This window comes from Salvelinus sp. IW2-2015, linkage group LG9, assembly GCF_002910315.2.
Source record: "Salvelinus sp. IW2-2015 linkage group LG9, ASM291031v2, whole genome shotgun sequence".
In the NCBI taxonomy this organism is placed as follows: domain Eukaryota; kingdom Metazoa; phylum Chordata; class Actinopteri; order Salmoniformes; family Salmonidae; genus Salvelinus; species Salvelinus sp. IW2-2015.
The window spans coordinates 13737806-13762907 of NC_036849.1; the positions used below are offsets into that span (position 1 = coordinate 13737806).

Here is a 25102-nt window from a genome sequence, read left to right on the forward strand (position 1 = left end):
TCTGTCTCCTAGAGATGAATGTACTTTGGTGCGAAAAGTGCAAATCAATTCCAGAACAACAGCAAAGGACATTGTGAAGATGCTGGAGGAAACAGGTACAAAAGTATCTATATCCACAGTAAAAACGAGTCCTATATCGACATAACCTGAAAGGCCACTCAGCAAAGAAGAAGCCACTGCTCCAAAACCGCCATAAAAAAGCCAGACTACGGTGTGCAACTGCACATGGGGACAAAGATCGTACTTTTTGGAGAAATGTCCTCTGGTCTGATGAAACAAAAATAGAACTGTTTGGCCATAATGACCATCGTTAATTGTACTTCAACTGTACTTACTCATACTCTGGGTTAAGGTTATAGCCATTTTAGTCATAGGCCACCTGTCCCTGATCATCGATGTAATACCCTGACTGGTAGAAGTCTTGTTCACATTTCTGAAAGTCCCCCATTGCTGTGGAGTAGGTGGAAAAGATGAAGATAAAGATCATTACTGTAACAGTAGAGTGAAGTAAGGGGCCCTTTTGAGGAGGGCTGCTCAGTTCCCACATGTTATATCACGAAACGAGTTGCCAACCAAATCACAATTTTATAAGCTACAAATTAAAATACAAATAGATGACCTATTGCGCTTCATTCTTTGGTCAATATAATACTGACACTACAGCAGAAAATACATGCCAGATATTCAAACAGCAGGTTTCACTCAAACTGCTAAGGCCAGATCATAATTAGTTACTGGGATTGCCTTATTGTTGAGTTCAGATTTCAAACCTTGAGGTAAATTCTGAGCAAGACCTCCTGTTATGTTGTCAGGGGAGAGATTTGAAAGAACATTTGAAGGCTGTGTGGGGATGTACAAATGTATAAATAGTTTCCTCTATTTGAGCTGGGGGCATGATAACCCCAGAGAAGTAGACTAAGTAGCCCACTTTCTATCTAATCTATTTCTTAATTTCCTATTCTTTTTTTTCTCTTTTTTCAAGGTTTAGTAATATGTCTTATGGAAATTAAGCCAGTTGCAGAAATGCAATGGTTTTGGATACTGGGTGCTACTGAACAGAATGAACAATTTCCACTGTTTACATGGCTCTTATTTTGAAGGATTTTCGAACAGCTTAAATCAGATGTTGCTGGCTCAACATGGGTTAAGCCAGTCATATGATTTCCCTGTGGGCAAAGCTGCTTACTTAAAATAAAAAATATATAATAATTTAAAAAAGGGGTAATAGTGGATTAGCATTCATACATTTACAAGGTAGTAATACATTTACATTTTGTTCTACATATGAAAAACCACCAAGTCCAGCTAACTAGCTAGCTACCTTGCTAAACCTAGTATCAGCTGGAGATAAATTAGCTGTCAACGAAATAGCAAGGAAAGCTAGGAAGAGCACAAAAAAGACCTGCTGATATTCTCAACATTTACAGACATTCTTACCATAATTCAGTTCTCTTCTAGCAATTGACGGTGGAATAAAATACGTAATATTTCCACCATGGTTGATGTAAGTATAAATTATTTGAACACAATCATTGATTACATTAATCTCTAGCTAGCTGAAGTCATAGCCAGTTGCTACACCAGTGTAGTAGCTACCAGGGGCACAACTTTCACTGGGGGCACAACTTCCCCCCCCACATTCTGAAGTTGCATTTAAAAAAGTGGCAACAGTGGGGTAAAAAAGGGGTAAACCCCCCCCCCCAGTTTTATCATTGGAATGTGATACAAAATGAGGCAACGGTGTGCTTTAGGACAGCTCCGAGTGGTAGGGTAGGCTTTTTGGAGTGTTTATGTGACAAATAAAAATAATAACTATGCCTCCCCCCACTTCTAAAACCATAGTTGCACCCCTGGTAGCTACCTATCTTGTCTCTATCTTGACACATTTTGTTGCAGGACTTGAAGAGATACTTGTACAAACTGTTACCAAGGTATGTTTGTTTGTTATATGATTGTGTTCATTGTGATTCTTCTGTTGCTGAAACCTAATATTGAACTTGGGAATCCCTAATGTGAAAAGTGAATTTCAGTAGTTTGAATTATGACAAAGGAGTTATGTCATGTGCTGCTCTTCTTCTCCTTATCCACCAGTTTTGAGGGTCTTCATGCAATCATAGTGACAGATAGGGATGGTGTCCCAGTTATTAAAGGTAGGTCTCCCTCACAACTGTGTTTTGTTCTTAAAGCTAGGTCATTTAGTTGACCTTTTCTTGTCCTTGTCCAATGTGTTGTGCTCAGTGTACCTGCTGCATTCTCCTTCAGTGGCGAAAGATAATGCACCAGAATATGCTCTACGGCCAGGCTTCCTCTCCACCTTTGCATTGGCCACCGACCAGGGCAGTAAGCTAAGGCTCTCTAAAAACAAGAGTATCATCTGCTACTATAACACATGCCAGGTAAATACAATCTGGACCTAACATATAAAGGATGTAGGCCTGGGGTGGCTTGGTGATTAGTTGAGTCAGGTGTGTTAGTGCTGGGCTAGAACAACAACAAAAAAGTGCCTTCCCTGGTGCTCCCCAAGAATAGATTGAAAAACACTGACCCATGTGCCTTGTTATGCTGACAATCTCACTTTTTTCCAGATTGGGCAGTTTAACCGGTTACCATTGGTGATCAATTTCATCGCAAGCAGTAGTGCCAACACAGGTAAGATAAAGATCTCTACTTATATATCCTCTGCATGAATGAAGACAAGTACAGCATTCTGAAGTGTTATCCAAACTGATGTTTGTAGGTTTGATTATCCGTCTGGAAAAGGAGCTCGTACCACTAATCGAAGAGCTACGGCAGGTAGTGGAGGTTGCTTAGGAGTGTATCACCTTGACAGCAATGGGACTATTCTGTGACAGAGTCAGTCATGAAAAAGGATCTACCTGAAAATATTAAATTTTTAATATCTCTATCATGCGCACCCACACATACAGAGAGCTCTGTTGCTGAAAGACATAGATACAGCACATGTTGTTAGTGTCATGGTGCTGTGTTTGTTGCCTTAATTTTCTAGTACTTGAATGTAACCCCTTCCTTTCTCGTGTTTGTAATTAATAAACTGAGTCATTTGTTGCTAGTTTCTCGATTAAAATAAATATTTATTCACAGTATGAGGGTTACATCTTGTTAATTAAGTAAAATTAAGATCAAGTGAATGTCAACCAGTGAAAGATATCAATCTAGAGAAAATAAAATTCCTGGAAGAACTCAAATCTATCGCAAAAAAATACGATTAGATCCAAAACATTGTCATTGTGCATGTCCTGAAAATTACATGGCCATTTTTCGATGGTCAGAGAGCCCAATTGTCTTTTGTCTTGGGTTACCAGCCAGTCATCTGTGGAGCAGAAAGGATCTCTGAGGATAACAGGAGTGACAAGCTACCAGACTTAAGGTAATTTAGTTCACTGTGAGAATATGCCTCTTTTGGCTCCTCCTCTTCATGTTGTCATCTTCCTTTTCTTATTTGTGACTGAAAACAAACATTAATTTGTTAGGCTATTTTGCTCTGGCACTACTCCCATTAGTTAAGCATTTGGATTAAGGTAGCCAGTTCAAGCTTTGTTTCTGTTTTATACATTTGAATAGTAATAGTGGATTATGGGCTCACCAGTTTCCATCGTATTATCTTGATCCACTCATCTGCCTCCACACCACTCTTGGCACACAGATAAAATGTCCTCTCAGGGAACACCAAACTAAATAAGAGACCGAATGAGTATTAATGCTAGGTTTAATATCAACAGCTACAGAAAGAGACCCAGCAACAAAATAAAGTAGCTGAGTGGAGGTTAGAACTTCTCCTGTCATCACTCTGGTTGCACTTCCTCTTATCTGCCACTGCCATCGGCCACCATGATCCATATTTTATATTCCTCTGTAAGCGGAAGTGAAACCAACAGACATGTTTAAAAATGCCCACTGAGGTTTACCAAATTCAAGATTGAACAATGAAACTAGCACCAGTGGCAAAAAAAAAACTGAAGGGAAGGCTGACCTTCAACAGCAGTGTATTGTAGTCAAAACAGTATTATTAATTGTTAGTCAATAGTCTGTAAAGGCCTTAATCACGAGAGTTGGTAGGCCCACTCTTGGCTCAATGGATTGGAGCTCTCACCAGAAGCAGTTGACTCTGTCCTTGGAGTAGTCAAACTGGACTGCAGAGCATGCTGTCAGATCAATGGTGCGAATAGGCTCATCAAACTAAGACAGGAGAGCAAATGAGAGATGGCAACACCATCCTGTCACAAACACTGACAAATAAAATCTAGCCATTCATAATATTACATCTGTATCATAAACCATGACTGCTATCAGAGACATGGTTTCTACTCACCATTTTGTCCTTAAAGTATTTGAGCTCATTTCTGTTTAATGTGAACCACCTCTGCTTCCAGTTCTGAAAAAACAAAACATAAATTGAAAGTCTTTCAACCAGAACAGTCCACTAAACCTGGTCTGTACAGCTGCCTATTTCTCTCACCTTTACGACTGCTCCTAACTTGACCAGATAGCCCTCCTTTGTTCCAAACTGTGAACAAAATCATTAAAAAAACAATATCATGAGGTTTGTGATACTTGACCTAAGTAATTATGTTATGATTAACCTATGTTTGCTTCACTAATAAATGAGCTTGTGGTCATACCGATGGAGCGTTAGCCACCAGGTCGCTCTCTGTTCGTCCTGTCTGCATGGCGGTGTGAACCCGCACAGACTCATAGATGGACGGCTCTTCTACACGCCATGGATATGGGCATTTAAGAACAATGAGGGTTCCTGGTTGAGTGAAAGGTCAAGGTTCAGGTTAGGAGTCTTGAGGGTATACCAAGGGATATATTTCAGTCATTGAAAATATAAATAAACAGCAGGGAAATGGTTAGGTTTAGACTTTGGATTCAGTAAGGTCTGAAGAACTGGTCTCAAGCCAACCTGTCTCACTGCCCAGCAGAGGCTGGTTGGCAAAATGGCTGACAAAGTCCTGGAGGGACGCAAACTCATTGAAGCCAAAAGCGTAGCCACTGCTTTTCCGTGTCACATGGAAATGTTTAACTGAATCCTTGGCTCTGTATAAGGAAAGAAAAAAAGCATGTGGTGAATGGGAATCCTTCTGAAATGGGGCATGGAAGAGGGAGGGAGACGTTTTACTTTTTAAGAGGGATGGAATAGGTAGGCCCACCTGACAGAGAGGGCAAAGCTGCCAGGACCCTCATGACTGTTTCGGAGGAGATAGCTGCCATCTTTCCCATTGGATAGGAGGAGAGCTTCAGCGGCATGGCGGGACAGGTCAAAGTGGTACCATCTGGGAAAGGTGGAAGACAGACAAAGACAATCAGAGTATAGCATCTAACAGACATGCATCACTAATGTGAATGGTGAGCAGACTCATGAAATCTTTCGGTTACAACCGTAACCCCGGTTCTCTGATAGTATGAGTGAGGTATTTCACTTATGTGATACGCCCCCAGCGTATTCGTCAGAAGCCTTTATTACACTACACCAGCCATGATTGGCTGGATGTCGAGACGTGTGCGTCGGAAAAGATTGTCCCTACTACCCAATAAAAAAGGCCCAATGCAGCATCTCTGAGTCATTCAAAAATAAGCAACACCTATTCCTCGCTCATGCAAGGAGGGTGGTCTGGTGAAATGCCTCACTCATACTATCAGAGAACCGGGGTTACGGTCGTAACCTAAAGTTCTCTTTCAAGTATTTGTTTTGGTATTATGGAATATACTGACTCCTGTATTGCCAGACAAGCTTATCCTGACGACCGACTGCCCTGTGCGATATTACACACAAATGGGCTTTGCCCCTCAGAAGATCCTACACGTTAACCAGTATGCGCTAGGGTCGGTGCAGTGACATCGAGCATATAAAACTTCGCAAATGTATTAGGCGAAGCCCAGCTCGCTGCTGAGCAAATATCCTGGCTAGATATGCCCTTAAATAAAGCCCAGGACGTAGCCATTCCTCTAGTAGAATGAGCCCGTAGGCCAGCAGGAGACTGAAGACCCTTACTTGTGTAGGCTAAAGGACATAGCCCCCACTATGCAGTGGGAGAGGGGTTGTTAAGTGAGCGTTTTACCCGTGTGAGGTTTCGCCCAGGAAACAAACAACTGATCACATTTTCTAAATCCCTTAGGCCTGTCCATGTAGATGTGCAGAGTGCGTACTGGGCACAACATATGCAACCGTTGATGTTCCGGAGAGGAAAACGGTGGGGGATAAAAAGCTACCAGCTCAAGGGGAAGACACATCAAAGATGGGTTAATAATCTTAGGGATAAAGGCGGGGTTAGGCCGCAATGATACCCTGTTGTTACCAGGTGAAAATTGTGCACATGAGTGCGTGAATGTCACTTACACGCTTCGCGGAGGCCAATGCTAGTAATAGCGTGGTCTTAAATGAAAGCCTCTTCAGTTCCACCTGATCCAAGGGCTCAAACGGTTGTTGGCATAGAGCATCCAAAACAATTGATAAATCCCATGACGGGGCAAGCTGTTTGGATACCGGACGCAAACAACGTGCACCCTTGAGAAAACAGGTGACAAGGGGGTGTTGCTCCGCTGTCGTGCTCCCAAAACCCACATGACAAGCCAAAATAGCTGCTAGATATACCTTAATAATAGAAAAAGCATTTCCTTTTTCTAATAATTCCTGTAGAAACCTCAGGATTACCGGGACAGAGCACTGGAATGGCATTGTCTGTGATTTAGTGCACCATTCCTCAAACATGAGCCATTTACTATTATAAAAGGGACTCTGAATAGTTGAAATTACATTTTGGGGAAGCCCGGCTGTGTTCAAGTTGAACCATTCACAGGCCAGGCCCAGAGTGCCAAACGTTCCTGGGTGAGGATGGAAAATCTCCCCTCGCGCATGTTTTAAAAGAGACCAGGTTCCCTCTGCGAAACAGTGCTAGGCAATCTTGAAATGTTCTTATATGTTCCACTGAAAGGCGAGCTTTGAATGAATCCGAAACTAGGAAAGAGCCTAGGAAACCTAGGAAAGAGATTGTCTGCATGGGAATCAGAACGCTCTTTACTGTGTTCATTCTGAAACCTAGAAATGTTAGGTGTTCCAATAGTAGCTGACTGTGTTTTAAGACCTGGTCTCGGTTGCGCGCACAGCAGCCAATCGTCTATGTACGTCATCAGCCGAATGCCCCTCTCTCTGGGGCTATGGTTGCCTCCGTACACTTCGTAAAACACGAGGTGACAGTGAGAAGCCAAAAGAGAGTACCAGAAATGTGTAGATTACGCATTGAAAAGCGAATCTGAGAAATTTCCTGCGAAGAGGGTATATTGAGATGTGAAAGTAAACGTCCTTCAGGTCGACGGATACGAACCAATCGCCTGGGCGCACAGAACGTAGCAGAGCAGTGTGTGTCAACATTCTGAACGTGTACTTTCTCATGTTCCTGTTCAGAGGACGTAGATCTAGTGTCGAACGTATGCCGCCCCCCTATTTGGGAACCAGGAAATATCTTGAGAAAAAAAACGCAGTGGCTTTGCTCTGGAGGAACAATTCTTATTGCCCTTTTCTCTATTAGCGATGTGATTTCCTTCCGGAGTACACACGCTGATTCCCCCTGAGCCTGAGCGCATATAATTCCCTTGATACGAAGCGGAGTGATAGCGAATTGTAGTCTGTATCCCCTGTCTATCGTGCCCTGTACCCAGATTTACATGGCGCATGCCCGCCAGTTCTCTCTCCGCTCCAAGAGAGGGCTGACCGGGCCTCCCCCCACAGACGGTGCAGCAGCACCATCTGCCAGGGGAGAGTGTAGGACAGTCCGCGACGCACTGTGCATGTTCGGCTGGCCCGTAGCTGGAGAGCGCTTATGTGGCCTATCACCACAGAAGGAATGGTAGCCCCCTCTGATGGCGTTGTAGGGAAGCACCCTGTTTGTTTTGATTTTGTGAGAAACAACATGTCTGACTGCGCCCTGTAGCCTGGTTGCGCTAGTGTTAACATTTTTAATGTGAACTGACATTGGGGAGTGTTTTAGACTAGACAGGGGCCTTGTAGAAGCATCCACCTGAACATTGTCTCTTCTCACTGTACTCTGTGACCACCGACTTGGACCCAATACGCTGGAAAGAACACTGAGGTGCCTGGGAACTTGCATCCTGGAACAGGCTCAGAATTGGCGGAGGAGATATAACTGCGCTTGGGGGTGGCCGTTCTCGCCTCTCTGGCAATGGGGACATTGCTAGGCCATACCCTTCTTCCTCCTTACACCCTGGGTGGGGTTTGGGGCAGGCTGGTTCCTTGGTGCCATGGGTGGGACGGGAGGGTTCTTAGACCAGGGGCCCTTAGGGTCCAAGGTTCTCTGCTGCCCTGGACTCTTAAAGGTCGAGGGGGGTCGACCTGCTGCAGCCTGGGCGAAGGTGTGGCAAGGCACAGGGGAGGCACTGGGCTGTGTCTTCCTGGGCAGACAGAGCTGGAGGGCTTCACCCTCAATCTTTTTCTCCTCGCACCGTTTCTGCATCATCTCGACGGTGGGACCGAAAAGGCCTTTAGGGTCTACTGGAGCATCCAGGATCTTCAGTTTCTCACTATCAGACACCGTGGATAGGTTGAGCCATCGAGCCCTCCTGGGATATAATGAGCCTAATCGCTTTTCCTGACGCCTGGACAGTGGCTTTAAGCAGACGCAGGTTGAGGTCTGTGGCAATACAGATCTCATCCCACAGACCAGGCTCCAGTGTGACCGCTAGCTCATCCTGTAGCTCAGCTTGATATGCCGAGAGCATGGATGCGGCGCTGAGAGCCCTCACCGCTGTGACGCCCGACCTGTAGACCTTCTCTGTCACAGAGGACTGGAAACGCTCGTACTTGGTTGGTAAGGTGGGGCCAGTCGAGGTCACGGAGGACTTCTGGCTGGGATGTAGATTGGAAGCCACCCGGGGTTCGATGGCTGGCGTGTGGGCAAGCCCAATCCCTGCCATGTCAACACAGTCCAATCCCACCACCTTAGACAGGGTTCTTGAAGGAGAAAGGTGTACTCCAGGTACAGGTAACCTCCTCCAGGCATTCTGGGAAGACTGATAGTAATCGCCTGACTGCCCGTTTGGCTTTGGTTAGCCTCTTACCGGGACGTGGTGGTCTCTGCTACTGCATTGGGCCAGGGAATCACCAGTTTATTCGCAGTGCGTTTGCACACGTCCTGCAGGTCCACACCGAGAACTGGTAAGGATGGCGCCCCGTCTGCGTGTCCGGTTTCGGATTCCCCGGCAGGAGGCTTGGTTTCCTGGCCTGAGGGTTGAAGGAGTCTTCGTCTCCATTCGATGATTCCGAAAGGAGGCTGTCGGAAAACCCTTTGGAGTCGTTATCGTCTCCAATCAGGAAGCCCGGCAGGAAGGCCGTAAGGTCGTTGCTGGAGTCCTCCAACAGTGGGGCAATGGAATTGAGCTGGTCTCCCCAGCTAGCGCTAGCCGTCACTTTACGGTTCCCTGTTTGGATATCCATCACCTCTGGTGAGCAATCGGGAACGCCGGCCCCCCATTTTAGGGTCCTGTTGACTCAGGCTAGCTTGGCATGTTAGCCTGCAACGGAGGCTCTTCACAGCGAAGAGGGCACAGTGTGGACAGGAGTCAGGGAAGGCTTCCTGGGCATGTGGCAACCTAAGGCAAGCGGAGCACACAGAGTGGGTGTCTTTAGCCGATATCTTGTTTCGACAGGAGCAGATTCGTGCCGGGAGCTTCTCCTCGTTTGGGGTGGGAGATGCTTTTTTCACCATAGCTTGGATGCTATTTTTTTTAGCTGTCAGAAAAAAACTAGTGTGGTAGGCTAGTCCGATAACCCACTAATCGCTAGCTATCTCCGTGGCACTTGTTGTGATGGCCGGATACCGTTTCCAAAAAACAACAGGTTAGAAAAGATAGCTTGGTGTAGCTAGTAAAACTTTTCTTGTCGAAGTAAAACCACAAAAGCTAGCTAGCGTGGTGGCTAGCTTGCTAACGACTAGTCACTGTTTGGATACAGCTAACTTGGTCGTGAACGAGTTAGCCATGTCACAGCTGTACATGTTCCTCCCTCAAATAATTTTCCTCTAACTATGGTGAAGGAAAAGGAAAATTGTCACCACCGCACAGTCCTGAGAATAGCGCCCAGTGAGCGAGTTGTAAGTTCACGTCTGTGGACAGTTTAGCTAGTTCTGGAAAATGCAGTCGTGTCGAGGTAAGCTTTCTGATGAAAAGCGAGAAGAGGTGTTTGAATAACTCAGAGATGCTGCATTGGACATTTATAGGATAGGAGGGACATCCTTCCCCGGCGCACACGTCTCGAAGTCCAGCCAATCATGGCTGGCGTAGTGTAATAAAGGCTTCTGATGAATACGCTGGGGACATATCCCATATACCACTAAGGTGCAACAGACTAGCAGGAAGTGCATGTTAAACCCAAATAATTATTGGCAAGAGAAACATGCACACGGTAAGATCTGAAAAGTAAAGTGCCACCATGTAATGAACAGCTGCAGTGTGTGTGTATGAAACACTGACCAATTGTTCTCAAGTGACTTCACCATGCAAAGGCACTTTAGAGGTCACTTCATGGTTTGACCCACTTCTGACATTGAGACAAAGCTGTTGATCCCCAAACAAACAAGACAGCTGCAGAAAAAAATCACTGTAACTAATGTGGATGTGAAAGTTGGGTATTTGCATTGCAGATGGCAGAGTCGTACTTATTTCACACTTCAATTAACTCAACGCCAACGCCTGCACTAGAATAGGTACAACAGAATGTCATGTAGTGAGAACTTGAATATTTATTTTTCCTTTATTCAAAGGAGCAGTTTGGAATTCATACAACAATAAAGCGATCACCCCACTACTTTTGGGGTAGAGAAGACTGGAGTTAGAGAAATGTAACCGCTCAAATGAATCTACGGAACTATAGCTGCAAGGACACTAGTTTGATAAAGATATATTTTTAACCATGTTTTGAAACTATACCGTGTTTATATTGTTAACAAACAATGGAGTAAAACAAGCTCATATATTGGGTTCTGGTGGGGTAGGCTACAGTTGAAGTAAATATTAGGCATTTAAATTATATTCTTCAAGATTCAATGGCTTTATATCATGCATTTTTAAATTGAGGTTGAAAACAATACTATGCCTAAAGGGATTTCCTTCTCTAGAACTTGACCTAACGTTCCTTCCTGAACAATGCTAAAACGCACTGCCCATGAAGAATACTTTAATTTCCTTTTGATCGGGTAGGCTCTAAAATAAGATTTACGAATAGGCAAAATTATAATTAAGACATTCTTACCCTAATGACTCCAACTCATCGTCGACACTTGGCGTATCACTGTAGTAGCTCATCGTGTAAACGATGGCAGTTCACCTGTGCGCTTCTCAGTCTCCACCTGTCAGGTTACCGAGTCGACTCAACATTCTAAAATCACAGACCGAAATCGACACACTGACTGACCAAAATAAAACTACCATACGAGGAAGTTGTCTCGGCTGCTGGCTGGGAAGATTAAATTAGACATGCTACGTCATTCCACAACAAAACAGAACATACTGTAAGCCTACGGTATGGCTGTGCCATAGTGATGTGCCCACTGCATCTCAAAGTCCACAGCTTGCTTGTAGGATTACATTGTTCTTTATATTTCAAAATAAATAAAGTGGTAGAGGGTAGGACGAAGAGGGGTTGACTGAGACCCCTTAACACTTGTTTAGAATACTAGGCAAATTAAGTAGTTTGCTGGCATATAATAAACCTTCATTATTGTACACAAATGAACATGACATTTAACAACACTAAGTTTTTAAAAAATTAACATGACACAGACCATGTGATTTGCTAATGTATTTACAGCAGTAAACACATTTGGAAGTAAGTTGATATAAAATAATGATTTTATTAAAAACAAGTTCACAACTAATTTATAATCATTGCTTTTACAATTTCACTATAGGTCAAATCAGCTGCCCTTTCCATGTTGCGTGGATTTGACAAGCAGGATTTTGCTGTAAAAAACAATTAAAAAAATATGAGTCTAATTTAACCACATACAATACTGAGGATTAATCAATCTAAAGAAGATTTGCATGTGGTAGAGGCTGTTGCATAGAGGTCACTTCTCAGAAGCAGATATAAATGGCAATGGCATTGTCCAGGGAAACTCAAGAGAACATTTGTAAAGCCTACTTCACATACAGGAGGGCCATATCTGAACCCTCTTCCCATACTTACGCCTATTAAGTTGCACTTTTGGTTGTCTTGCTTTAGAAGCCCCAGGATCTCTATCATCTTGCCACATTACATTTTCAACTTCCAGTGTGTAAATTTACATTGCATTTTGGTCCTTGTCTTCTAACTAAACGTGTGCTGCCCTTTGGCCAGGTCTCTCTTGAAAAAGAGATTTTACCTCAATGAGAAAATAAAGGTTAAATAAATCAATATATCCCATGTTTAAATGGACTTCAAGGCTCCTTTACCGAACGTGACAACAGCTAAGTGCGGGTTGGTAGGTAATAGTGGTGGGAAATGTCAGGTCCATGCCAAATCCATGTAAACTCCTGTCAAAATAGATTCAAGTGTTATTCATACATTTACATACTGTTATCACCTACCCAAGCCACAGAGATCAGTGGTTAGGAGGGTAAGGACACTGTACAGCATTCGGATTTTGCCCAACTATAGAGCCCTGCATTGGGGTGTCATAATACCCATAAAACCTAGCGGTGAAAAGTTTTTAGAAACGCTTAAAATAAGGATTGTGTTTTGTTTAAGCTTACCTAGGTGTGACGTTTTGATAACCATGTAAATCTCTCCAACAAGGTGACTTTTATCAATATATTCATCTCTATTTACTCTCAGATTCAAAAATGCTAATTAGCATCAAAGTAGACATTATACAAAACTACAAATCCCTGCAAGCTCCTGCACGTCATCTCTCGCTGACACCTTTGCTAACAGGTATTGTGTCAATTTAAAACTGGCACACGACAGTTCACAGAATTGTAAATTTAAAGAAATGTAACCAATTTATTCAATACTAAATTTAGCAAACAGATAGTTAATCCAGATCATCATGGCATTTGTAGTTCTATATGATAGCCACATTAGCAACTAATTAGCATTTCATTTTTGGGGAGTAAATACATGCGAATATATTGATAAAAGTCACTTGTTGTCCTAGAGAGATTTACACGTTTATCAAAACGTCACACCAGGGTAGGGCTACACGAAACACAGCTCTTATTTTAAGTGTTTCTAAAGTCTCCCATGAGAAAAATGAAGGGCGGAAAAACGATTGGAACCATTTTATGGGTATTATGCCTTTGGTACTTTATGTGACCTCCCCGTCTCCACGGTTCATATGCAATAATATGCGTTGCTCACAATTTCATTTTGGTGTGTTTGTTTAAGAAACACCAACAACAAAGAGATGTGCGTAAACACAAAACGAGTCATAGCTTGATGCTAACTTAACAAAGAAGTGTACGCAGCTCAAGGATTGTAAACACATTCCAAACATTGCACGCACTCCAGCATATCGTTTCACCATTCTCAACCAAGCAGTGTAAATGACAGAAAAAATAACATTCAAATATTCTTTCACGTTACCTGGAATTGCGTAACATAATTCAGTAGAGGAATGTAACCAGTGTAGTACAGTACACATGTTTTCATGAAAAAAAAGAAAAAAGCTTGTCAACCCTCTGATATCACGTCACATAGCGATTGTTTCACAGCTCCCATTCATAACTCTGTGACAGGATGAGTTAAACAGTCGCTAAATCAATCTATAAGCAATCTTCTGAGAGTAACTAGCTACTGGGGACTAAGCCTATGATAACTACTAGCATTCTGTTCCCTACATGCTCAGTGTACTCTGAAGGGGGCCCGAATGTACCACGCCTAGCGGAATGTTCGGGTGTAGTGCACTATGCCTCACACCTGATTGTGTCAAAGTACTAGCGTAGCGCAGAGACACATTTATGAATGTCTAATGTGTCTTTACCCTTGACGCACTTGTGGGGATTCAGTATATTCACCTGTAGGCCGTCATTGTAAATAAGAATTTGTTCTTAACTGACTTGCCTAGTTAAATAAAGGTTACATAAGAAAAAATACAAAAAGTCCACATCACCAATCTTTTCTCAAGTACCAGGAGATGCTATACATCCATGACTCCATGTTAATGCAACTCTAGGCACATGCAAGAAACATATCCATCTCTTTCCCATGGATAGACAGCATGGTGTTCTTAACCATCATCATCAGTGAGCAACCCATGCAAGACAGCTAGTTTTGAAGGGTGTAGGGTTGAACCCTGCAGCCTCCCCCTGTAGCCACCACAGGTGGCCCGTGGGACCTTGATTGGGTAAGACATGCTCATAGTAATGGTTGGAACTTAATTAATGCATGGTATCGAACATATCAAACATGTTTTCCATGTGGTTGATCCCATTCCATTCACTCCATTCCAGCCATTATTATGAGCCGTCCTCCCCTCAGCAGCCTCCTGTGGTAGCCACCCCCTGTAGCCTCTGTGAGGTCAGGAGAGCAAAGAGCCAGTGGCAGCACTGCCTTCCTTCAGCTCTGAAGGGAGTCTGAAGTCAGGGTCAGGGACCTTGATGTCTGAGTCTTCCACGTTGATGACGAGACCCCTGGTTTTACTCTGGGTCTGGTTCCAGCGCTGCATCCTTCTACAGTAGTCATCTGGATTGAGCTGGTCCATCAGAGCAGCCTTCACTGTGTCAGAGGGGCAGATGCTGTTGTGCAGGGCCTGGAACAGGAATCTGAAAGAGTGGCAGTGAGAATGGGAAGGTATAAAAGTTGTACGTTTTTATTATTTATTTGAAGATGGTTTTATGATGTGGGTCTCAAATCGAGCAGCAATTCTCTCTGAAAAAGGTTGGCACCACTGTGTTTGTGAGTGTATACCTTGGTAGCAGTGCCAGCATGGTGGTGAGGGCACACACTCCGTAGAAGAGTGGTTGGGACATCTGTAGCTTGTCCACACCAAGGGGATTGTTGGGGGGGCTACACGTCACACACACCACACTGAAGACCAGGGTGAAAGAGAAGTAGAAGAGAGCACTACCCACCAGCAATAATGCATGTAGCCATGTCTGTAACACAGGAACATAGCACAGATCAACATAGGAATATAAATAGAGTACATAACATGGAATAACAGGATCCCAGTAGTCCACTAGTTGCCCCCTTCAAAATGCAGTATCATTATCAGCCTATGGGTGGGTCAGGTCAGGTGTGAGTCTCACCAGTGTGCGGCTCTCGATGACCTGGTGCAGTAGGATAATGAGGAGGGACGAGGCATTGATAGGAGAACCAAAGGAGAGCATGTCTGCATCCGACCCTGCGTATGCCTGACCAAAAATAAAGACCAAAAAAGTTCATTATGAATGAGGAAATCCTTTGATGTCTTTATAGGCAGGGAATGACATGATGCCGTATTAAACCGAAACTACACCCAGATTACAGAGAACAACACCACCTCACTGACCCATTCTCAGGGTATAGGATTACACAATTTAGACACAGAACACAAAACATCAATGGGAATACAACTACTAGTGCAAATCTAGTGTAAATCTACTCACAAAGTAAGGAACAAAGAAACAGACAAGGCTTTGGTAAATAGCGTCCAGCATTGTCAGCCAGAAGGTAGAAGTGAGGTAGGCCTGGAGAGATAAATAAACAAAAGATATGAATTAGTGTGTGTGTTAGTGCTGGACTAGAACAGAAATGTACCCAAGGACCGGAGTTGGAAAACTTTGTCCTAATACTACCAGATTCCACCTTCACATACCTTGGAATTCTGTCCAGATTTGTAGAGCTCCGGTAACTTAATGAGGGTGTCTGCAGACACGTCTTTGTCCAGGATCCCGTAGAGAAGGGGAGGGACGGAGGTGAAGAGGAGGTTGAAGAAGATGAGCACCCAGGAGTTGGTCATAACACTCCCCGAGAATCCACAGAAGAACTGGTACCAGAACAGCAGGTTTACATACATCTACACACACAGGAAGAGAGTGGGAGGGAGGAAGAGAAAATAAAGAGATAGTGAGTGTGTATGTGTCTTTATGTGTGTGTCTGTGTGTGGGTGAGTGAGATATATTCTTACCACATTCTTGTAGAAGAAGTAGAGAATCATGTTTGCTAGGCGTGTGTAGCACCAGTGTCCATGGACCAACAGCAGCTTGCGGAGGTGTTTAAACCTGGAGATGGCAAAGTCACTGGACATCACAGCCTGCATGCCCTCCTGGCCAGATATCCCAATGCCAACATCTGCTACCTGGATCATACTGACATCATTGGCTCCATCACCTAGACAAAAAGGATGCCCCAGACTTAAGAAATTTACATTTGAAACACTAAGACAGGGCTTTTCCTACTTATAATGCCTTATAAATGTGTATAAATATGTATACAGTAGATCCTGTACTCATTTATTAAAGCGTTACCGACTCTTCCACTGACCTATGGCGAGGGTCATGACTCGGAGCTGGTCCTGTACCAGCCGTACCACCTGGCTCTTCTGCAGGGGGGTGGAGCGGCAGCAGATCACGGCCCTGCAGCACCGGCTCAGCTCCAGGAAGTCCCCTTTCAGGTCCTCCTGCAGGGCAAACTCCAGCGTGCGCCCGTCTACAACCAGGGTGAAGCCCGACGTGCCCTCAGCTGCCTCTCCGCACTCCATCTCCGCCCGCAGCTCCAACAACAAGGCCTTGCACGCCTCCTGAAGAGACACACACCAGGATAAGGAAGACACACACCAGGATAAGGAAGATACACAGCAGGATGACAGGAAAGTAATTCGAAAGAGTACAAATAATTCAGACTATCAGGATAACATTCACCTTGCTACCACAATTAGCTGTCAGCAGTTGGTCTGTGGACCTGAGTAGTTTGCAGGCACAGGCAATGTTTATGGCAGTCTCTTGTTTGTCCCCAGTGAGGACCCATACTTTGACCCCTGCTCTCTGTAGTGCCTCGATGGTCTCTGGGACCTCTTCCTGGAGTCTATCCACTATCCCTGTTGCCCCTGGAGACATAAACAGTAACACTACAATCAGCCATTGCAGTTGGTTGATGCTAGCCCCTAACCAAGTTGCTGCTTGTATTTACCCCCTTCAGGTTATAAACCAGTGTAGGAGCAGCACTTTTGACTATGAAAGTTACAGGCTGTACTTTTAATTGATTGGGACCCTATGACTAGTACTTTAGCAATACATTTAATAAATCACCCTTATTCTCCTAATGGTGCAAATAAAACATGTCTGTGGAGTATGGTGTTTTACCCAGTAGAGTCAGGTTGGTCTCCAGTCTTTGTGCAGACTCCAGTAGAAGCTCCTCTCTGTTCTCTATACTGGTCTCCGCAAACGCATGACGCTTCAACCAAACCTCATACTCCTCCTCCTCCAAAACCTGTCAGCACAATAGAATAAACCCTACAAATAACACTGTTGGGCGATTTTCAAAGCCATAGTCAATCAATCAACAACATAATACTTTTAGCAAAAATATTTAACTTTATCTTACAATCTGTGGATACTATGCGAATAGAAACAGTTCAGAATCTTTGTAAAACATCACAGCACAGTTGAAAAATATATGGCACGTGGAAATCAAGCAAGGCTGGTCTATGGTGGGATGGACTTAGAGTAGCTGAGGGGTGGGATTAAAAGAGAGGTATAGAGGTATAAAGAGTTATGAATGAAAATACTATATAATGTGTCCTGGATCTGTCTGAGTACTATGTATCCAAATGTAATATACATTTAAAAAAAAATATTTCTGTTAAGTAATATTGTGTATAAAATCTCTATGTATGAAAAATGTGTTAAAAATGTACAGTACCAGTCAAAAGTTTGGACACACCTAATCATTCAAGGGATTTTCTTAATTTTTTACTATTTTCTACATTGTAGAATAATAGTGAAGACATCAAAAATATTAAATAACATATATGGAATCACGTAGTAACCAAAAAAGTGTTAAACAAATCAAAATAGATTTTAGATTCTTCAAAGTATCCACCCCTTGCCTTGATGACAGCTTTGCACACTCTTGGCATTCTCTCAATCAGCTTAATAAGGACTGCTTTTCCAAAAGTCTTGAAGGACTTCCCACATATGCTGAGCACTGCTTTTCCTTCACTCTGCGGTCTCATCCCAAACCATCTTAATTGGGTTGAGGTCGGTTGATTGTGGAGGCCAGGTCATCTGATGCAGCACTCCATCACTCTCCTTCTTGGTCAAATAGCCCTTACATAGCCTGAAGGTGTGTTTTGGGTCATTGTCCTGTTGAATAACAAATGGTAGTCCCACTAAGCGCAAATCAGATGGGGTGGTGTATCGCTGCAGAATATTGTGGTAGCCATGCAGTTTAAGTGTGCCTTGAATTCTAAATAAATCCCTGACAGTGTCACCAGGAAAGCCCCCCCAACCATCACATTTCCTCCTCCATGCTTCACGGTGGTAACCACACATGCAGAGATCATCCGTTCACCTACTCTGCGTCTCACAAAGACATGGTGGTTGGAACCAAATATCTCAAATTTAGACTCTTCAGACCAAAGGAAAGATTTCCACCGGTCTCATGTCCATTGCTCGTGTTTCTTGGCCCAAGAAAGTCTCTTCTTCTTATTGGTGTCCTTTAGTAGTGGTTTCTTGCAGCAATTCGACCATGAAGGCCTGATTCACGCAGTCTCCTCTGAACAGTTGATGTTGAGATGTGTCTGTTACTTGAACTCTGTGAAGCATTTATTTGGGCTGCAATCCAAGGTGTAGTTAACTCTTAACTCTATCCTCTGCAGCAGAGGTAACTCTGGGTCTTCCTTTCCTGTGGCAGTCCTCATAAGAGCCAGTTTCATCATAGCACTTGATGGTTTTTGTGACTACACTTGAAGAAACGTTCAAAGTTCTTGAAGTTTTCCGGATTGACTGACCTTCATGTCTTGATGAAATGGTTCTTGCCATAATATGGACTTGGTCTTTTACCAAATAGGGCTATCTTCTGTATACCACCCCTACCTTGTCACAACACAACTGATATGCTCAAACGCATTAAGAAGGAAATAAATCCCACAAATTAACAAGGCACACCTGTTAATTGAAATTCATTCCCAGTTGACTACCTCATGAAGCCGGTTGAGAGAATGCCTAGAGTGTGCAAATCTGTCATCAAGGCAAAGGGTGGCTATTTTGAAGAATCTGAAATCTAAAATATATTTTGATTAACACTTTTTTGGTTACCACATGATTCCATGTGTGTTATTTTATAGTTTTGATATCTTCACTATTATTATACAATGTAGAAAATGAAGAGAAACCCTGGAATGAGTAGGTGTGTCCAAATGTTTGACTGGTGCTGTATATGTAACAAAACATATGTAACAAAAAAACATATTCTTTTATTTTATCCTCTGAAGATGGGTCAATAAAAATCTAATAAAAAATAAAACACCTGTTTGCACAAGTCACCAGTCAACCACTGTGACATTTTTGGGTAATATATTCTTGGTTTGTTTGATAAGTTTGTGAAAATAATGTAATCTTCTGAGTACAATAAACAATTGTATTCTAAGCTGGTACAGAAACCAGAACCACTGTAGACGTCTGTACCCTTTTAGCGATGCAGAGGGTGCGAAGGCCTTCCCTGGCGTAGTTGTCTAGGTGTTTCTGGGTTTGTTCTCTGATGTGACCCTGCCTGCTCTCTGACTGCTCAGCACCTTTAGGTGACTCTGCCAGGTCCATGATGACTGAGTCGGCTCCCTTGGTGTAGACCACCACCTGCTTGGTGAGTGGGTGGCGGACCACCACAGACATCCTCTTGCGGGTGGAGTCAAATGGCAGGATGTGGAGCAGGCGCACGGCCAGGCTGCCAATCCCCGGCAGCTCCACCAGAAGGCGCTCCAGCGAGTGTCCCCGCAGGGTGCAGTGGTAGGCCCTTGCCGCGTGGACCAGAGCCGCCTCGTCTGGGCTCTCCGCCTCATAGATCAGTTCGTCTGCCCCAAATTCACCGGGAGGGTCTTGGGCTCCGTTAGAGTTCTCCAGCCCGCTCCAGGCTCCTGGGTTGAGTTGTACAATCTTGTCCTCTTCGCCTTTCCAAGAGCCATGTTCTCCCTCCTCATCCCCTTGGTCCCCATCCTCTCCAGGGGGTCCAGCCAGCCCTGGTTTGATCATCAGGATGGAGGCCTCAAAGTTAGGCTCCCCGTCTGGATCTGTACCCCTCTTGGTGGGGATAGGGGAAGGGCTGGGGGTGAAGGAGGCTGGCTTGCCCCTGGCGAAGAGCCTGCTGGTGAAGCTGCGAGTACTCTCTGTAGTGTGTGGAGGAGAGAGTGTGGAGAAGCGGGGGAGGCTGAAACGCTGGAACAGCATCTTGATGTCCTCCAGGGATTTAAGGGGGGTACGGGAGACCTCAGGCACCTGGACCTGGGAATGCAATTGACAAGATCATTTAAAAATGGAATTGGCACCAATCCTGTTCTAACATGTACATTTTTGTTATATTCAGTGTGTGCTTTCCCCCTTCGAGGACTACAAATGGACATTGTTTGGAGTTAAAACATTGCAAATATGTACCATTCTTTTTAAAATTATTAGAATGAGGCTATGTTACGTACCACATGGCGGGGTTGGTTGGGTGAGGACACCACCACCGTGTTGCAGATGGCCAGAGCCATGAAGAAGTCCACAATGTAGGTGAGCTCCATACTGGCGTCCGTCAAAAGGAAGAGCGGGGAGGTCAGACAGTTCAGCTTCTGCACCAGGAGAGGGTCCGGGACAACATCCTTCTCCTAGATGGAAGATAGGAATTAGACAACTCATACCATGCTGTCAGTTGTGTGTGATTCAACTAATCACCAAGTCTTTGATTAGCTGAATCAGGTGTCTTCGTGCTTGGCTAGAACAAAAAAACGTGCATCTTCGGGGGTCTCATTGCGAATGACTAAAGAAACACTGGGTGTATGAGTCTCACCATAGGGCTGCTGAAGGCGCTATGTCGGGGCAGGGTGGGGCTGGGGGTCTCCTCCCCCTCCCCTTCGGAGTGGCCTGTCAGTGTGTGCAGGGACACGGAGCTGCGGTTGCAGCTGAGCGACTTGCAGCTCAGGGACTTGGCGCTGGCACGTGACTTGAGCGTGTGGGAGCGGCCCATCGCCTCGTCCTCCTCCTGCTTGTACACTTCAAGCCTCCGCGCTGCCAGAAAGATAGACACAGAGGGACGAAAGCAATTGTTAAATACATTGTACAAAATCCTTAGTTTCAGGTTATCAAACATTCACAATACCATCTCTCATTAGTGCCCCTGGTAGTGGTGTAGCAAAATTAAATTAGACTTCTCACCATTTTCCTCGTGGGGGTACTCCACCCCAGCAATGGTGCAACGCCGGAACACCATCTTGTTCTCCGTCAGTGTGCCAGTCTTGTCTGAGAACACATACTGGATCTGACCCAGGTCCTCTGTGATGTTCAGGGCTCGACACTGGATCCTGGAGTCCAGGTACTCATTGTAGAAGTCCATGTCGTTCTGGATGAAGAAGATTTGACCCAGTTTGACAATCTCGATGGACACGTACAGGGAGACAGGGATGAGCACCTGCCGAGGAGAGAATGGAATATAATTTAGAGCCAGGAAGTTTTCACATTGACTCACAATGTTATGACATTTAGTGTGCTACCTACCTGTAGTACTATGATCATGGTCCAGAACAGGTAGAAGCCAGCCAGGGCAGGAGATGTGGTGTCAGGGATCAGAAAGGAAGCTTCTTCCAGGTTCCTGAGCCAGAGACCATGGCCTGAGGGGCACAAAGAATTATATAGATGTGGTCAAAAGACTTGTTTACAGAAACTATATAGCTAGGGTAAAACAGCAAAGACCAATAACTGTGTGGTAGGACACGATGAGCATTGTGTTCATATAGATTTGGTTAGCAACCAAATACAGCTGTACAGACACGTGTTCATATAGATGTGAAAAATTATACTGATCAGTACGGACCTATAGCTGCGGTCAGACACATGATGACCAGCAGGACAACGCTCCACAGTATGTCCATGTTCATCCTGCGCTCCAGTTTACTGCGTTTATACCGCGGCCCACTGTTGTTCTTCATGGCTTTGGTCTCGTGACCTGTGTTCAAGATCACACAACACAAGCATGGCTGTATACATGTATATGTGGTTTTATGGTAGACCTGGGTCAAAATACCCTGCGTTAGTGGCTGTCGAATAAACATGAAGAGGTGATAGTACCCTTACAACAGAGAAATTTGTTACAATGAAATTGCATAGGCACTGAAATGCAGCGCATAAGATGTCAGAGGTTGATTCTCCACTGTATCACAATAGCCAATGCAGGAAGATGAGATGAATGCATGGAATGCGTGCATAGAAAGCCCTTGCTGGTACCAGAGCTGGTGTAACTGTATACTTGCATGGATTTTGTAGTAATAATAATGTAAGCATAAACCTTATCTTACTGAGCAGAGACAGGTTTAGCCTGCAGTGGTCAGCCCTCCCTGATGTGTCTAATGGGGACAAGGCATAAAAGGAGCTGGAGGCAGGCTACACTCCTAGCAGCCAACACTGGTATAGACTATGGGGGCAGGACAATGTGGTAGTTCTCTAAACCTCTTAAATGTAAAGCCCCCATATTTGGGGACCCTATTTGATTTGCTTCATTCAATTCAGTCTGATATGAGAACGATAGCCCCTATCTGCAAAAGTAGAGTGTCTGCGGAAAGCTGAGTATCTTGGCTATTGATCTGTGCCTTAAAATCTTTGGTGTGACTTACTACCATATATGGGCAGGCCGAGCCGATTACCTCATTTCAATATGCCTGCTACCTACATCCGGTTAGCTTTGTGAAGCATAAACAAAATAAACATTGATTCACACCGAAAGCCAGGGGCCTGTTGCACAAAAGTAGAATTAAGACATCCGGGATAAATGACTCAGCTGAGCTCAATGAAGCCAAAACATGTGCGTCCAGGCTTAATTGGTTGCACAAAGACCAAGCCAGGATGAGCAGACACGGATTCATTAAGCCAGGTGAAACCAATCCTGGATAGGTGCGCGCTCACGGCTCACTCAAATAGACCCCGCCACAGATCACAGATTAACTGATTTACCATGGCAACTAGAGCCGCGTACTTTTCCCGAGCAGGCAACAGATGGCACACAGACAGCAGAGCTGGGACAGATATGCAGGGACAGATTGGCAGACAGGGAGTCTCAGGTAAGTTTGTGAGTCTTTGTTTGGCAACATTATGAAAGGTTCTCAATTTTTTTGACTTGTAAAATAGGGACATAATTGGAAAATGCCATGGATACCCCACTCTCAACTTAAACTGGTGACTAACTAAGATTTGTTTACGCAATGGATTGCTGTTGTGATTAATTGTGTAGTTTTGGTACCGGTAGTTTAGGAGTACGGCAAACACCTTATTTATTTGTGTAGGAACAGACTGAGTCAGTTATGGTGGTGAAAGGGAAAGAGCCAGGAGAGAGACTTCAGAGGACAGTGTCACAGCCACGGCAGGACCAAGTGTCACCCTTGTTGCCAGCAGCACCAGTATAGGGGACAGTGGCACAGCATTGTCCAGTTCCACAGTGATGGACAAAACCATATCAGCCACACCCACAATTTATAGAACGCAACCTCTGCCAACAGAGTGTTGACGTTTCAAGAGAGAGTGGTTTCGCGATTTCCCTGGCTACATTATTCCATCAATAAAAGGAGTGTTGTGTTTTCACTGTAGCCAAGGGTTTTCAAGCCAGCCATCTTTTGGCCAAAGAGCTGATGCTGCCTTCATTAGTGCAGGATTTAGGAACTGGAGAAAAGCCATTGAAAATTCACAGCAATCAAATTGCCAAACCACCGCCACTTTGTAATTGTAACAGCACACCAGCTAATCCAATCAGTGTCCAGTTATGTCCAGCGCGTGGGGTAAACAGCAGGATGACGCAAGGCATTGCTTGATGAAAATTGTTAGTTCGGTGCGGCATGTATAAGACAGGGACAAGCCTTTAGAGGCCACACGGATGACAGTGGGAATTTATACCAGATTTGAAACTTAGGGCAGAAGAGGATGATCCCATTTTACTGAAGTGGTTAACAGAGCGTACCACAATGTAACAGGCCCCAAAGCACAGAATGAAATTCTGAACATCATGGCCAATAGTCATTCGAGGCATTGGCAGCTGAGATTAGGTCTCTTCCGATTGTACATTTCATTAATTGTTGAATGGACTCAAGATTCTCGGTGCTGAACAGGAGAATGTCTGTCTGCGTTATGTTGACATGACCATTGTCCCTCACAAGGAGTTATTGGGCTATACAGGGTGTCGGAGACAACAGGCGAGGCATTGCGAAAGTGCCAACTGATGTGTTGTTGAGGAAACCCGCAAACATATGCTCGGTCTTTTGTTCAGTATGTGTATAGCAGTGGTTCTCACCTTTTTGGGTACTGGAACCCTGCAATTTTGAGGCAAGGCAGGCAAGGTTTGAGCGGTCCTCAGGACCCCACCCCTCTATATTATATGTAAACTTACTGGAAACCTTGTGTACTGACTACATTCATTACACTTTTTTATTTCACGACCCTTGCAATTAGTCCATGGACCCTGTTGAGAACCCATGGTGTAATTGATAGTTGTTCTTTTGTTAGTAGTTTTCAGTACACTTACAATGATTTATTTCATGTTATTTTTATTAAAATTGCATACTTGTGCGACATACTTGTCCATAGCTGCTGTTTGAAGAGTTGAGACCACTGACTGAAGGATATTTTGTTTGATTTATTTGGTTTTTCATTGAAGTAGTTATTTTGCTTTTAGAACTGTACTTTTTAAGCTTTTTTTGTTCTTGCAAAGAATATGGTAGACTCAGGCCAGGTGCACATATTTAATGACTATATAAATGTATCAGAAAAAGTCAAATTAAAAGGTCAATATAATACGGAGACCAACTTTGTGATGGTTCTCAATGGAGATTCTTTTAGATGTGATCACACCATGTTCATTGTATTTATGAAACTACACCATACAGTGTACAGTACATTGTCACTACTGACCTTTCTTGATATTGCTGGTTGTAAGTACGAG

The 25102-nt window shown here is 44.1% G+C and overlaps 3 protein-coding genes across 5 annotated transcripts in view; 1 reads left to right on the forward strand and 2 right to left on the reverse strand.

Annotated features, from left to right (window-relative positions):
* The first annotated feature begins 1495 nt into the window (after positions 1-1495).
* LOC111968604 (ragulator complex protein LAMTOR3-like) lies at positions 1496-2905 on the forward strand. Its single transcript, XM_070445277.1, has 6 exons — positions 1496-1504; positions 1897-1931; positions 2092-2150; positions 2239-2396; positions 2586-2649; positions 2738-2905. Exons 1-6 carry the CDS (start codon positions 1496-1498, stop codon positions 2809-2811), a joined length of 399 nt encoding a protein of 132 aa, XP_070301378.1. The 3' UTR covers positions 2812-2905.
* On the reverse strand, positions 2385-11581 carry dapp1 (dual adaptor of phosphotyrosine and 3-phosphoinositides). Of its 2 annotated transcripts, XM_023994299.2 has the most exons (9): positions 11282-11579; positions 5172-5294; positions 4925-5058; positions 4641-4771; positions 4478-4525; positions 4331-4393; positions 4112-4197; positions 3605-3692; positions 2385-3466 (listed from the first exon to the last, which is right to left on the reverse strand). In XM_023994299.2, the coding sequence occupies exons 1-9, from the start codon at positions 11332-11334 to the stop codon at positions 3443-3445; spliced, it is 750 nt and encodes a 249-aa protein (XP_023850067.1). In that variant the 5' UTR covers positions 11335-11579; the 3' UTR covers positions 2385-3442. The 2 variants fall into 2 exon arrangements, with proteins under 2 accessions (XP_023850067.1, XP_023850068.1); XM_023994300.2 differs by lacking the exon at positions 2385-3466 and having other exon boundaries at positions 3605-3871; positions 11282-11581.
* Positions 11582-11858: 277 nt separating this feature from the next.
* Positions 11859-25102, reverse strand: part of atp10d (ATPase phospholipid transporting 10D) — a 35249-nt gene continuing 22005 nt past the window's right edge. For both annotated transcript variants that reach the window (XM_023994303.2, XM_023994302.2), the window contains exons 7-21: positions 21995-22126; positions 21679-21791; positions 21340-21592; positions 20975-21192; positions 20619-20792; positions 19618-20427; positions 17293-17419; positions 16852-17036; positions 16475-16730; positions 16119-16321; positions 15807-16007; positions 15598-15678; positions 15259-15363; positions 14918-15105; positions 11859-14772 (exon numbers count right to left, since the gene is read on the reverse strand). In XM_023994303.2, the coding sequence (XP_023850071.1) occupies positions 14529-14772; positions 14918-15105; positions 15259-15363; positions 15598-15678; positions 15807-16007; positions 16119-16321; positions 16475-16730; positions 16852-17036; positions 17293-17419; positions 19618-20427; positions 20619-20792; positions 20975-21192; positions 21340-21592; positions 21679-21791; positions 21995-22126 (3290 nt within the window). In that variant the 3' untranslated portion in view covers positions 11859-14528. The remainder of the gene's footprint in view (positions 14773-14917; positions 15106-15258; positions 15364-15597; positions 15679-15806; positions 16008-16118; positions 16322-16474; positions 16731-16851; positions 17037-17292; positions 17420-19617; positions 20428-20618; positions 20793-20974; positions 21193-21339; positions 21593-21678; positions 21792-21994; positions 22127-25102) is intronic.